At 37.0% G+C, this 13728-nt stretch overlaps 2 protein-coding genes across 2 annotated transcripts; one reads left to right on the forward strand and one right to left on the reverse strand.

Annotated features, from left to right (window-relative positions):
- The first annotated feature begins 334 nt into the window (after positions 1–334).
- Positions 335–6910, forward strand: LOC311077057 (non-selective voltage-gated ion channel VDAC2). Its single transcript, XM_084105624.1, has 9 exons — positions 335–481; positions 1456–1527; positions 1623–1672; positions 2940–3092; positions 3333–3385; positions 3460–3681; positions 5057–5207; positions 5483–5540; positions 6064–6910. The coding sequence occupies exons 2-9, from the start codon at positions 1461–1463 to the stop codon at positions 6153–6155; spliced, it is 846 nt and encodes a 281-aa protein (XP_083961750.1). The 5' UTR covers positions 335–481; positions 1456–1460; the 3' UTR covers positions 6156–6910.
- Positions 5798–11327, reverse strand: tor4aa (torsin family 4, member Aa). The gene is made up of 2 exons (XM_084105623.1): positions 11189–11327; positions 5798–8679 (listed from the first exon to the last, which is right to left on the reverse strand). Exon 2 carries the CDS (start codon positions 8677–8679, stop codon positions 7456–7458), a length of 1224 nt encoding a protein of 407 aa, XP_083961749.1. The 5' UTR covers positions 11189–11327; the 3' UTR covers positions 5798–7455.
- Positions 11328–13728: the final 2401 nt, after the last annotated feature.

Below are 13728 nucleotides of genomic sequence, written 5' to 3' on the forward strand. Positions count from 1 at the left end.
CACTTTAACTGTAAACTACAACTTCTGCTTTCTCTCATTTGCCTGCATTTAGAGCTTTAATGCATGAGTTCGTGAGAATAACACTTAAACATGACAAATTACAAACCCGAGTAAAAAAACATTCAAAACTTTACCATGGTGATCACAATGAATTCTGTCAAAACAGTTACTATGTATGTGCTAGAAATTATTGTAGTTTTGTGGAGATTAAGGTTACAATAAACTGACCACTTTGTTTGTTGTAAACAAAAAAACACCCCATAACTTTTTATTTATTTATTTATTTATTTATTTTTCCGGGGACTTTTATTTAGAAATATTTTTTCGTGACGCCAGTGCGCATGCGCAGTTTGTCTCCTTCACTTTGTCCTGTAGCTGTTAGTGTCAAATCTTCTGAAACACAGGACACTCAAAAGCTTCTGCTTTCATTTAGCATCATCATTTTATTTTTGTCTCAACAGCAACAACAACATCATCCTCGGTATGAATTTACCATCCTGTTTTCACTAGATTGTAGCTTTAATCCATGCAGCTTTAAATATTATTGACCCAGTTGGTTGTATAGTGTTGTTATAGCAGCATGTGTTAGTTAATGAGAAACAGACACCAGCTCCTTTGCACAATCCCACCTTATTTCACATTAAAACACTTTTTTCCTAGTCAGCTTTGTAGTTTTTGTGCTGTTAAATATCCCATATAATGATTAAATTAGCCCTCTCTGTGCAACACTTTAGGCTTTCTGCATATGATTAAGTCTTAAGGCTTGATTAGATTATCAAGCTTGAAATCCCACCCCCTCATGAATAAACATGCTGAGCTGTTTTCTTTGCCTCTCATGTAGTCACCTTTTTTATATATAGCGCTTTTTACAATACAGATTGTATCAAAGCAGCTTCACATTGATAACATGAAAATGCAAATTTTCAATTTTCAAAATTTCAAATGTTCAGTAATGCAAATATGTTATTTTACTAATAGAAGGCGTTTCTGTTGGGTTACAGTATGCATGTCATGTCACTTAATACGCCTGCCCTACATAGACAACTTTTTTTGAGGTGTCAGGTGTGTTTAATGCCTTAAAATGCTGTCTATGGCCCATGCAATTAAAAAAACCCTCACTGATATAATCATGTAAAAATAGATGCACAGTAAAAGTGTCAAAATACAATTCAAAACAATGTTTTTACACCATTCATAGATGACATGAGTTGGCAGTCAGAAACAGGACAGGTTGCTTAACAAGGCTAGGAAATGAACAACTACTAACTACATTCACACCATGTGTTTGGTTACTGATTATGCAATTTTGTGGGTTTGCTCTATCTGTGGTTTGATCCCCTGTTTTTTCTTCTTGTGCAGTTTATTACTACGACATGCTGATACCATGACATGTATATTTATGATATTTAGTTCAGATGACAGATACTGATATTTTCCCTCTGGTTTATATATCAGATATAATGGCTGTTCCTCCTGCATACTCAGACCTGGGAAAAGCGGCCAAGGACGTCTTCAGCAAGGGTTACGGTAAGAACACTCACTCCGCACTCCTGCAAATGATGCTTTTGCATCACGAGACGAATTGCATTGTACAGTAATTCATGTGCTTGTTTTGTTTGCAGGTTTTGGGATTGTTAAATTGGACCTCAAGACTAAATCTCAAAATGGAGTGGTGAGTTAGTTGTTGATTTATTTGAAAAAACATTATATTATAATATTATATTATATATAATATAAAATTATATTTTGCATGAAGAAAATCTTTCGATTTTTGTAATGAGACATTATTCTCATGACAATTAAGCAAATTTCATTATTGTAATATTTAATTGTCATGTATAAACACAATTTGTTATGTCTTTGATGCATCATTTTGGGAAATGCATTTAGATGGTAAGATTGTCATCAGGGCGTTTGTGTGATTTGACAAGTTTCGTGTGGTCACCATCACGCATCATTTACCAGACAGACGGAACTGCTTGTTTATCTTGATGACAGACAGTGATCTGTGGGAAACTATTTTTGTATCATGTGTGAATTCGTTTTTTGAATCATCTCTTTCTGACTACACAACCAACATGAATTGAGTCGCATCCCATCAGCCCTGTGTTTCTGGGTCACATTCGAAATAAACTTAATTCTGTCACATCACTTGCCATCTGTCATCCGGTAATGTCACGAGCCACCTGCTATACACATTTCAGCATAAGAGTCTACTGCTTTTATTCATCATTTTAATAATGCACCAATATAGACTTTCTGACCGATTATTTTAGCTGATAATTACAGGGTTGTCAGTTATTGATAACTAAAGCTAAAATAATAAAAAATCACTTCGCTAATTGATATAAGGTTAAATAAAATGAAATGTAAATATCAGATAAACTTAAAAAAACTTAAACGAATATTAGAAATATGTTTGACTTGAAATACTTAGATTGCTAAAACTAAAACTGAAAAAATTTAAAGCTAAAACTAAATGAAAAACAAATTAAAAATAGTAAAACTTAAACTAAAATTAAAAAGAAAATGGAAACTTTTTTTAAATACAAGTTCATTCAAAATGTTAAATACTAATAATATATATATATATATATATATATATATATATAATAACATTATACAACATTATATTATATATATGTATATATAACAAAAACAATTAAATGTCCAAATATCAACTGATGAATTGATATAGATCATTTATTTATGAAAATTATTCAGAAATAATAGTGATGATTATATCAGAAATAAAAATAATAATTTTACTAGACAAATAATGTCCAATATTATCCATCTATACTATTTTGTTTGTTTCAACAAAATTACAAACTATGGAAACTTCAAAATCAGACATTAAAACAATATAATGTACAGCTCAAAAATGGGCACAGATACATGCCTAAATGTTTCTTCCTATTAATAAAAATCAACTGCAGGAGTTCAACACATCCGGATCCACCAACACGGACACGGGAAAAGCCGGCGGGAGTTTGGAGACCAAGTATAAAATGAAGGATCTGGGATTGAGTTTGAACCAGAAGTGGAACACGGACAACATGCTCAGTACAGAAGTCTCTGTGGAAGACCAGGTCAGTAGATCAAACTCTCCTCATGACCTTTGACCCCTTTGAGTTGCATAGGATATGATCAAAATGGTTCGTTTGCAGAGTAGCATTAAAATGGTCACTGTGATTTTGCCAAGACGTGCTCCTGAATCCTGAATATTTTGTTGATCCAGGAACAACATTCCTGGAACTTATTGCACTTGTTGAAATCACGTTCAGCGCATTGAATACCTGTCTTATGAATCTTGTGTCTTGTCTCCTCAGCTTGCACAGGGGTTGAAAGTGGCCCTGGATACGTCTTTTGTCCCAAACACAAGGTGAGTTGTTAATGTCTGACGCATCAAGGTCGGTTTAATTATTATGTTCTTTGACAGTGTTATTTTCTCTTTAGTAAGAAGAGCGGTAAACTGAAGACCGGCTACAAGTGTGAGTTTGTCAACGTGAGCTGTGACATTGATTTTGAGGGTCCAGTTGTGCACTCTTCAGCGGTCCTGGGATACGAAGGCTGGCTCGCGGGCTACCAGATGGCGTTCGACACAGCCAAGTCCAAACTGGTGCAAAATAACTTTGCTCTGGGATACAAGACCGGAGACTTCCAGCTTCACACCAACGTGTAAGAATCAGAAAACAACACAGAAACAGCTGATATGGGGTTTTAAAGTTGGCATGTATGCATATACTTGTATGCTTGATAACTTGATCCTAAAGAATTAGTTAATTACAGATCGATCTCGAATCTTACCTTTTCTGTCGAAAATACTAGAAAAGGCAGTTTCCACACAACTGTGTTCCTTTTGAGAAAGAAATGGGATCTGCGAGGATCCCAGTCAGGATTTAGACCGTATCATAGTACTGAGACTGCTCTCATTAGAGTTACAAATGATTTGCTCTTGTCATCCAATCGTGTCTCTCTATTAGTGTTACTGGATCTTAGTGCTGCATTTGATACTATCAACCACAACATCCTTTTTCAATAGACTCGGAAATTACATTTCTATTAGTGGAACTGCATTGGCATGGTTCAAATCACACTTATCGAAGAGTAGTAAACGAAGAGATGTCATATCGATCACAAGTTAAGTATGGAGTACCACAAGGCTCAGTACTAGGACCGTTGCTTTTTACACATGCTACCCTTGGGAGATATCATTAGGAAGCATAATGTTAGTTTTCACAGTTACGCTGATGATACCCAGCTCTATATTTCTTCGGGCCCTGATGAAATAGAATGCATACAGAATGCATAGTCGATATAAATTGGTATAAAAATTACTTAAATTGTCATTTATTACTGTGATGACAAACTCTTTTTAGCATCATTACTCCAGTCTTCAATGTCACTGATTATTTATTATTAATAATGGTTTTTATTATTTTCAACGTTGAAACGTTTTTGATGCTTAATATTTTTGTGGAAACCAGACACATTTTTACAGAATTCTTTGATGAATATAAAGTTTTAAAAAAAAGAGCATTTGTATGAAATAGAACCTTTTGTAAAATTATAAATGTCTTTACTGTGAATGCATTATTGCTGAATAAAAATATTATTATTATTTTTAAAATCTTGCTTACCCCTTTTGGTAGTGTATCACAGTTTCCAGAAAAACTATGAAGTAGCATTGATAATAATCAGAAAATGTTTCTTGAGCAGCAAATCTGCATATTAGTATGATTTCTGATGGATCATGTGACACTGGAGTAATGATGCTGAAAATTCAGCTTTGATCACAGGAATAAATTACATTTTAAAATATATTCTCATAGTAATTTTAAATTGTAATAATATTTCACTATTTTTACTGTATCTTTGATCAAATAAATACAGCCTTGATGAGCAGAAGAGACTTCTTTCAGAAATATTAAAAGTCTGAATTATTCCAAACTTTTGAAGCATTGAGTGCTAGTGTGTGATGCAGGAGTGTGTGTGGATAGATAGAAAGTATACAAGGATGTTGTAGATGAACTGTGTCATCATGTGTCACCAGTAATGATGGAGCTGAGTTTGGAGGATCAGTCTATCAGAAGGTGAGCGATCAGCTGGAGACGGCCGTCACTTTGGCCTGGACCACCGGCAGCAACAACACGCGCTTCGGAATTGCTGCAAAGTACCAGCTAGATAAAGACGCCTCGTTGACTGTAAGTTGACACACAAATTCTTGGCCAATGCAGTGCAAGCATGTAGTTCTGTTGCATATAACAGCAATGTGGAGAATGCAAATGCACACGCGTTACATTATTCTGACACATTCTGCAGCAACACATGAAACTAGAAGCTTCTACATACATGCAACTGCATAAATTCTTCTTTAAATAAATACATGGAAAAGCTTGAGTGTGTGGAAGCTATATTACATTTTTAAAGCTTGGAATGACCAACCTGACCATGATTTATCATTATTTTCTTATAACAGGCCAAAGTGAACAATTCCAGTCTGATTGGAGTTGGTTACACTCAGAGTCTTCGACCTGGTAAACATGTTATAATTATTGTTTATGATCTCTTCGGCATTTCTGCAGTATGTAAACTGGGCACAGTTTGTGAATTTTCCATATGCACAGAATGCACATTTGCCAAAATGTTCAATATACAAGCAGAGCGCTGCAGGGTATGCTTTATCCCATAATGCAATGCATTTCAGTGAAGAATGAGGCAGAAGTGATTTTTAATTTGATTAATTAGTTGATTATTCTGCTGGAAGTTGAGACATTATTAAATGTACTTAAAATTGATTACATTTTTTTTTATTTCACTGAATTAAACATGCAACATAGTGGAATCATGTAAAAAAAAAAAAGTTGTATACTACTGTTTAAAATGTTTATTGTTGCAATATACATTTTTACACCAAAAATTTGTCAAAAACAGCAATTTTTCATGAATGTACATTCAGCACACTAGTTCTTCATTCCAAACATGTTTTCACTAGTGTTTCAGTTGTTTAAGATGTTTATTAACCTTTTAACGTCTCATATTCTCTTTCTCATTGTCAAGGGGTGAAACTCACTCTCTCGGCTCTCATCGATGGAAAAAACGTCAACTCCGGCGGACACAAGGTTGGACTGGGTTTTGAGCTGGAAGCGTAGCTGCCATAGTGCAGAAGACACTGAAGACGAGAGACCATTCTCATGTCATCCCTCACAACCCTCCTGAATCACACTTAGCACTCGATGACTAATAACACTTAGCGGCATGTTGATGGTGTTTGCAAGTCTGTGGGAGCAGAGTGATTCGATCTCGACCGGCCGTAACATCTGACCTTCTAAGGGAAAAAATATTGCTAATTTATTTAATGAAGGTCGTATATTTACGTAGAGCTCCTGCAGCAAACCAAAATACACAAGTAGCGGTAAATTTGCAAGCATGGTAGAAACATTTGGAGGGTTTCTCTGGAGATGTCAGTGCATGCTAAGCACTTACATTTGTTTTATCACATTGATGAGTGAAGGTCAGAAATTGCATGATGGTAGTTGAGGTTATTTCTCACGATGAAGCATTAGATTGACGCCGCACTTATAGAGCTTTAGGCATAGACAAGACTTACAGGAAACCAACAAGACAGCCGGTGTCTTGTTTTAGAGCTTGCAACACTTTCTTATACACTCATTTATGTATAGTGTGAAAAATGCCGCTAGCAACCCACTTTTCTGGTGTACAAAAGAGTAATTTAATCATTAAACACTATGGGCACAGATATCAATGCATTGTACATACCAACTGCTTTTTCCACACACACACACACACAATCACAAACACACACTTATTTTACAATTCTCTTGGTCTTTTTACCTAATTTTCCCAGTGGAAATTAAGAAATTCTAATAAACAAAGAACAACTGAATATTGTTTTGTGTTATTTACAGCTGTACTTGTTTCATGGACATGCTTCACAGTAAATGTATGAGGACAAATACACTACCGTTCAAAAGTTTGGGGTCAGTACTTTTTTCTTGAAAGAAATTAATACTTTTATTCAGCAAGGATGCATAAAAATTGATCAAAGACATTTATAATGTACAAAAGATTTGTTTCAAATAAATGCTGTTCTTTATGAACTTTCATCAAAGAAACTTGACGATATCCAACGGTATCATGTTTTTTGTGATCATCGTTTCCATAAAAATTGGAAGCAGCTTTGCCATAACACAAATAAATAACATTTTTAAATATATTTTGTAAAATTGTAATATTTCACAATATAACAGTTTTTACTGCAAAGAAATGCAGCCTTGGTGAGCAGAAGAGGGTTCATTCAAGAACATAAAATCTTCCTGACCCCAAACTTTTGACCAGTTGTGTATATACAAAAAATATGTTGAATATACACTGAAATGAAAAATCATGGAAGGGTCCCTCACGTTGTTCATCTGCACGGCAGATTTTGTTTCAGAGAAGGTTCACTTTTGCCACAACCTGCCTGCATCCGGCGTGAGAAAACTCATGTTCGCCAACTATATAGTACGATAGTTCTTCTGCAAGTCTTTCTACATGTGATCGATCCGGGTAGAATCCTTCCCTGGACATTTCGTCAATAAAACAGTCCATTACGTGGCTCTTCTCCAAAAGCATGAATGGTAGGAGCTCTGCTTCCAAAAACAGCATGTGGTGTCTCTGAAGGTAACTGCGTAACCAAGGTGTCAGTTCCTGACTCAAGCTCAGTCGGCCTGAGACGGAGACGCTGGAGTTGTGCAGGACGAACTTGGTGATATCTTCATGTCCCAGGTTGCTGATGAGGATGTAGATGGCGTTTAAGTATTCATTGTTGTTTTGGGAATGAATCAGGTCTCGCAACGTGTCCAGCAACTCCCTTGGCATGTGTTCCACTTCATCGAAGATGAAAACCGGTATCTTCTCCGCTTCCTCAGCTTGTGTGACCATTTCAGAGACGTGAGAGTCCAGAGATTTGGTGCATTGTGGGATATCGTCATCTGTTGGGCAATGGTGCAGCACAAAGTACTGCATCACCAACTCATCGCCAACAACTGAGCGGAAATGCTGAGCCAGTAACCGCCCAACGTGGCTCTTCCCGACTCCAGTAGGTCCATGAAGCGACAACACCAAAGGTTTATTGTGTACATAAGTTGACAAATAATCATGTAAATGACCCAGAAGTTGCTCTGTCACTTCCTGTTGGCCAAACACTTCCCTTTTAATGGTCTTCTCCAGGCCTTCTAGATCATATTTGAGCACGTGGTCGTCCAAGTTCTCAATGGCGTTGTAAATCTGAAGAAAGACAATGATGAACAACAAGTACAGGCAGTTCTTTGCACGGCTGCTCTCTTTTGTAGGTACGGCTCTCAAACTGTTGCTCGGATACAAGACCCGACCCTTCCTCTTTTTCTTTCGCTTGCGTGGGGAAGTGCTGGGTACAGGATCGTAAAGATTTTCAAAGGTGAAAACCTTTGGGCTGGTGGACCGTGGAGAAACGAAGCTCTGGGACGACACGGCTGCTATCTCCAGACGCCGTTTCTTCATGGCCAGGTACTTCTGGCGAATGCGCACCATGGTGCGTACGCTTGAGGAGAACTGGGAGAAACCTCCCATGCCATTTTCCTTCGTCTCTTTCGGTTGGTCCTCTCTCAGCCTGTCACTTGGGTCTTGTTCTCCCATCTGTGGAAAGCAAAGTAGAAATGTACAAAAAATATATGAGAAAGAGCGTGAGAATTTGAGTAATACCCATGCTGAAAAAAATATCAATTTGAAATGTCCACCATCACATTTTAGCCACATTTTAGAATTTGCATTCAAATAATGAACAATTGATTAAACTGTTATATTAAATTAAAATTAAAAATTTTTGTTTCAAGGTTTATTTCCGTTCCACTAGCAACAATCTGCAGTAAAATGGATATATATTAGAGAGGCACCGATGTATCAGCCAACAATCGGTATCGGCCGCTAAAAGCAATTATTAAAAAAGCCATTGGCCGATTGTTTAAAAACAGCCCATGATCAGTGCCGATTATATCCTGTCAATCAAAAGGGTGCGTAAAGCATGACTGACAGCAATTCACACTGTGTGTGAGGAAAATCTCTCGTGTTGAGTTAGTTAGGGCAAGTTAATGCGACAATAATGCATTAACAGCTACATAAAAGGAGGCTCTATTTGACCCTATGTATTACCTGTAGTTCAAGGCAGGGTTGCCAGATCTGCAGTTTTTCCCTATACTAAACATTATTTGTAGCGCACCTCTCACCCTATAATCGCAAATAACGCTGTGCTTTGTTACTTCTAAAAAGAAACAAAGTGTCATCTTTCAAATTCTGTCCATTTTATCACAAAATTCAAACAATAAATGGTGTTTTGACGCTCTTAAATGTGACGTGACAGATCATCAGCACCTCAGTTCAAGCATCAGCGCCTCAGTTCAAGCATCAGCACCTCAGTTCAAGCATCAGCACCTCAGTTCAAGCATCAGCACCTCAGTTCAAGCATCAGCGCCTCAGTTCAAGCAGTAGCGCGGAACGCGAGAAAAAAAAGTTTTATTTCTTTCTAATTCTTATTTTTTTCCAGTGATATTCCTCTGAGCTTTTCATTTTTGTAAGGTCTCTCAGCCATCTCTCTTTCTACAATCTTTCTTCAAATATCCCTCTCACTCACTTTCTCTCCTCCCCCATCACATGTGGACACGCCCCCTACTGCTGATTGGCCACAAGTGTGTTGTGTCCCTCTGTCCAATTCCCTTTCAATAGTGTTTCTCAGAAATCGGTTATTGCACCTTTAAAAACAAGGGTTCCTTAACGGCATGGAAGAACCTGAAGAACCTGAAGCATCTTTAACATCCATGGAAACTTCCCATTCCACAAAAGGTTATTTATAGTGGAAAAAGTTTCACTGATAGGTTCTTAACCCAAATTGGTTCTTTAATGGCATTTCTGTGAAAACCACCTTTTAGAACCTTTTTTTTTTTTTTAAAGTGTTATTTTCTGTGTTATTAAGCACGTTCATCTCAAAGTAAGCGCATTTCCTGAATGACCCTGCTCTTTTAGTACATGCCTCATGTAAACTGCATGCATCTTAAACTCTTTGTGATGCATATTGGACCTTCATTTTGGTGCAGTTAACATTTGCACATAACAGCTAATGCTGAAAGCAAGAATGGAGGCATGTGCGTTCAAATAATGAACAACAATATGTCATAGACATGCATAATTAGATTATAAAAGTAGCTGTTTCAAGTTTGATTTTTTGTTCCACAAGCAGCACCAAAGTGCAAAAGCTTTCTGTTTTTTTTTTTTTTTTGTCCAGTGGCCTGACCAACTGCACGTGTGAGTTTAAAGCATGACCAAACTTGCCACAAAAAATTGAGAAGGAATTGGACGTTTCTGCTTTTTGCTTCTCAACCTCTGCTTTGTGATGCATAGTGCACCTTTATTCTGGTGCATTTGCATTTACCCACAAAACAGCCAATGCAAGAATGGAGGCATGTTGTGGCAATATCATTCACTATTTACCAGCAGCATTCACCTTGCCTGTAGGCTGAAAGTCTAGCGTTTACAACTACACACATGCAAATGATACTCCATTTAAACAAGTTTCATCTGCAACAAACAAACAAAAGAGCTCACTTTCAAGAAAAGGCATGCTATTGTTTGACCATCAAGTATCAAATGACAAAAACTGCAGCTTTTGCTCCTAAGAGGCTTCTCTCTGTTTTCACCCCTACAATGAAACCTGTAGAAATGTGTGCTTCAAAACAAGTTAAGAAATGATCTTTAAACTCTTGTGAAAGCCTCTCAAACGGTATATTTCTACACAAACGTTAGGTACAACATTCCACACATACTGCTTTTCCTTTTACCATCCCCTCTGTAAAAAAAGAAAAGAAAAAAAAGATAGGGTTTCCTTCCTGGAAATCCTTTTTTCACACACACCCCTTTCAGGAGAACAAGGATAATAAAAAGTGCCTCGTAGAATGTGCGTGATCAGACTGCAAGTTTACGTCTCCCACTAGTTCTTGAGTGCGTTTGCAAAGACCACTTAAATAAGGGAAGTTCAGCAAGACGAGACAGTTGCTTCAGCTGCAGTGGTTAACATTTACCAGATGCAACAGGAAGACATGTAAAACTTGAGAAGGACAAACAGAGTAAATGCATTATACAAATGGAGTTGGCTTACCTTCAGTAAACACTGAGTAACAGCTGGGTGAGTGCTTTTGAAATATCAAATTCCTCTAAAGCTTAACTGATGAGGAGAGGAGAGAAAGAGGAGGCGACTTCCCCACAGCCAGCCAGAGGAACATTAACACGCGAACGCTTTCAGCTCCTCCTCTCTATCTATCCATCAGAGTCAGACCATCCTCTCGTCCAAACCACTCCTCCCAGTCCATCCATCACGCACTAGCCTAGAGAAACAGGCCTTCTGATGCACCTTTGTGGGGTTAAAAACAGCTTGTTTGCACTTCATTGAACGTCATCTGAGAAAGAAAGAAACTTGGGAATTGAATTGTAGTTGCAATGTTGTTGACTATTCAAGACAAGTAACTGAATCAAAAAAGTGCGTAGGTTTACGTAAGCAGCAGAGAATTTGTTTTATCTCTTTTATATGAATCATTGCGGAGGATTTGCTGAGGGATTGTACTATATAAACCAGCGCAGATGACTACGTGATCTGCTGTTTGTTGGAGTTCAGCAGGGTGGAGTTTACCGGTGGTTTAGAGTTACAGAGAATGTGACTATGCAAATAAAGCAGCACTTTTACACCTCACAACATCATAGATTAGATGGAGTGAAGATTTTATGAGAGTTTTCATATATGAGTGTGTTGTGGTTTTTCACTGTAGGTGTGATTTTTTATTTTATTTTTTAGAATGTTTAGAACGTCTTAAATTGTATTCTTTTATAGAAACAATTAATAATTTTGAAATATTGATTTTTACAAGTTTTTTTTTTCTTCAGTATATGTACTTCTGTATGCTGTGTTAATGCTTAAATTTACAAATGAAGCTGACTTTACATTTAAAGTCCCACTGAAGTGCCTTGAAACACTGTGCTGACGTAATTTCCACTGAAACGGGGGGATGACATATCGAACAGCTTCTCCCCTTTTTAAAAATAGCCAATAGAGTTTAGTTTATATCACAGCCAGAGCTGTTGAGTTCAGTAAAGCTGCAGTTTCCTTCTAATCTTTAACCGTTTCTCCTCCTAATCTCCTCCATATCACTTTAAAATGTAGCATTCTGTGCAGAGTTATGTGCGAATATCAACAGTGATCAGTAATAATGATAAGCCTAATACTCACAATAAAAATAATAAGGTCATATAGTCTATAGATGACAGTCTCGGAAGGTAAGAAGTGGATTATCCTTCATCTGACAATGTTTGTCTTTTCATCCTGAAATGAGAGGCAAATGTTGAATCACAATAATTAGCAACCACAGTTTCCACAATCCCTTCACTCGATTGGGATGTTCTCTTTTATTCTGGACGGCAAGGGCAGTGACTGCAACATTGAGCGTATTTTGCAGTATTAAACACGTATTTATACTGATTTCATCAGGCTCCGAAGATTCTTCAAAAAGAACACAAAGATTGGCCTTCTCAGCTGCCATAGTTGCAACTTTTGCGTCATCAAAACCACCGTACCCGTTTAAAAAACGTTTTGCAACTTTTTGTTGGGGCTGAACGCAGCCCTGAAGTGTAGTGTGATATCATTAAAATCCTTGATCCATATAGGGCTTGGCAACCGACGTCACTGCGCAGTGCATTCTGGGACGTAAACAAGAGTGCGCTGCCATTTTGTGAGGCCACATCGGTAGTGATGGCCAAATGAAGCGTTTCAAAGCATTATTGCTTTCTGATACAATTGTGTCGAAAATGGTTCATTACTCGAAGCTTCATTCAGATAGAAATTACAGCACCATCTCCTGGTGAAGTAAATGTAATGCAACAAAGCTGACAACCATAAAATGCAAAGGCTTATATGTTAACGCCCCGTTTATGACGTGTTTACCGAGGCGTTCAAAGCTGAACCAGTGTTAGTGCTGTGAAACTCATTTATGTAGGTGAATTTTACAGATACTGATGAATTTCATGTGTTCACCTTGATAATAAAACATTAAGCATGATGTGTATGTGTAATTATTTCTTTAGACAAGGACAGAAGATCAGACCCGCTTAAAAAAAGTTGGAAACCATCACAGAAATTCTAATGGTTTCTATTAAAATACCAGTAGGAACCATTGGCTTTTACCATTTAAACCACTAAAGAATTATTTTTTGTAGTGTATTTGGGATATATTCCATTAGGATTTAATGCCCCCACCAATAGAGACCCACAGAGACCACTATAAATCCCATTACAACCAATAAAATTCCCATGAAAACCATTAAATCCATTAGAATTTCTATAATGGTTTCTATAGTTTTTTTTGTTTTTTTTTTTAGCAGGGCAGTATCGTGTGAAAGCTTTATCTTGTTTAGCTGTGGGAAGCAGTACTCTATAACTTGTTAACTGGTGGGACTGATATTTTTATATGTTGAAAAGGATGTGCTTGTGTTGTACTTGTATAATGTAGCAGAGGGTTTTTGAAGTTTCTGTCTTTGATGCATGTTTTTATGTAACAATGTTCATATGTTCTCTAATTAATAATAATAAAAAAATGTGTCAGAGGCTGTGCTTTGGGTACATGCAGAAGGCTTAGACAAAGTGTTCATTAA

The sequence above is a fragment of the Abramis brama genome (assembly GCF_963993115.1).
Source record: "Abramis brama genome assembly, chromosome: 25".
NCBI lineage: Eukaryota > Metazoa > Chordata > Actinopteri > Cypriniformes > Leuciscidae > Abramis > Abramis brama.

Coding starts and splice junctions, on each gene's coding strand:
- LOC311077057 (XM_084105624.1), top strand. CDS start 1,461: ATGGCTGTTCCTCCTGCATACTCAGACCTGGGAAAAGCGGCCAAGGAC. Junction 1,673..2,939: donor CTAAATCTCAAAATGGAGTG/GTGAGTTAGTTG, acceptor AATCAACTGCAG/GAGTTCAACACATCCGGATC. Junction 5,208..5,482: donor ATAAAGACGCCTCGTTGACT/GTAAGTTGACAC, acceptor TTCTTATAACAG/GCCAAAGTGAACAATTCCAG.
- tor4aa (XM_084105623.1), bottom strand. CDS start 8,679: ATGGGAGAACAAGACCCAAGTGACAGGCTGAGAGAGGACCAACCGAAA.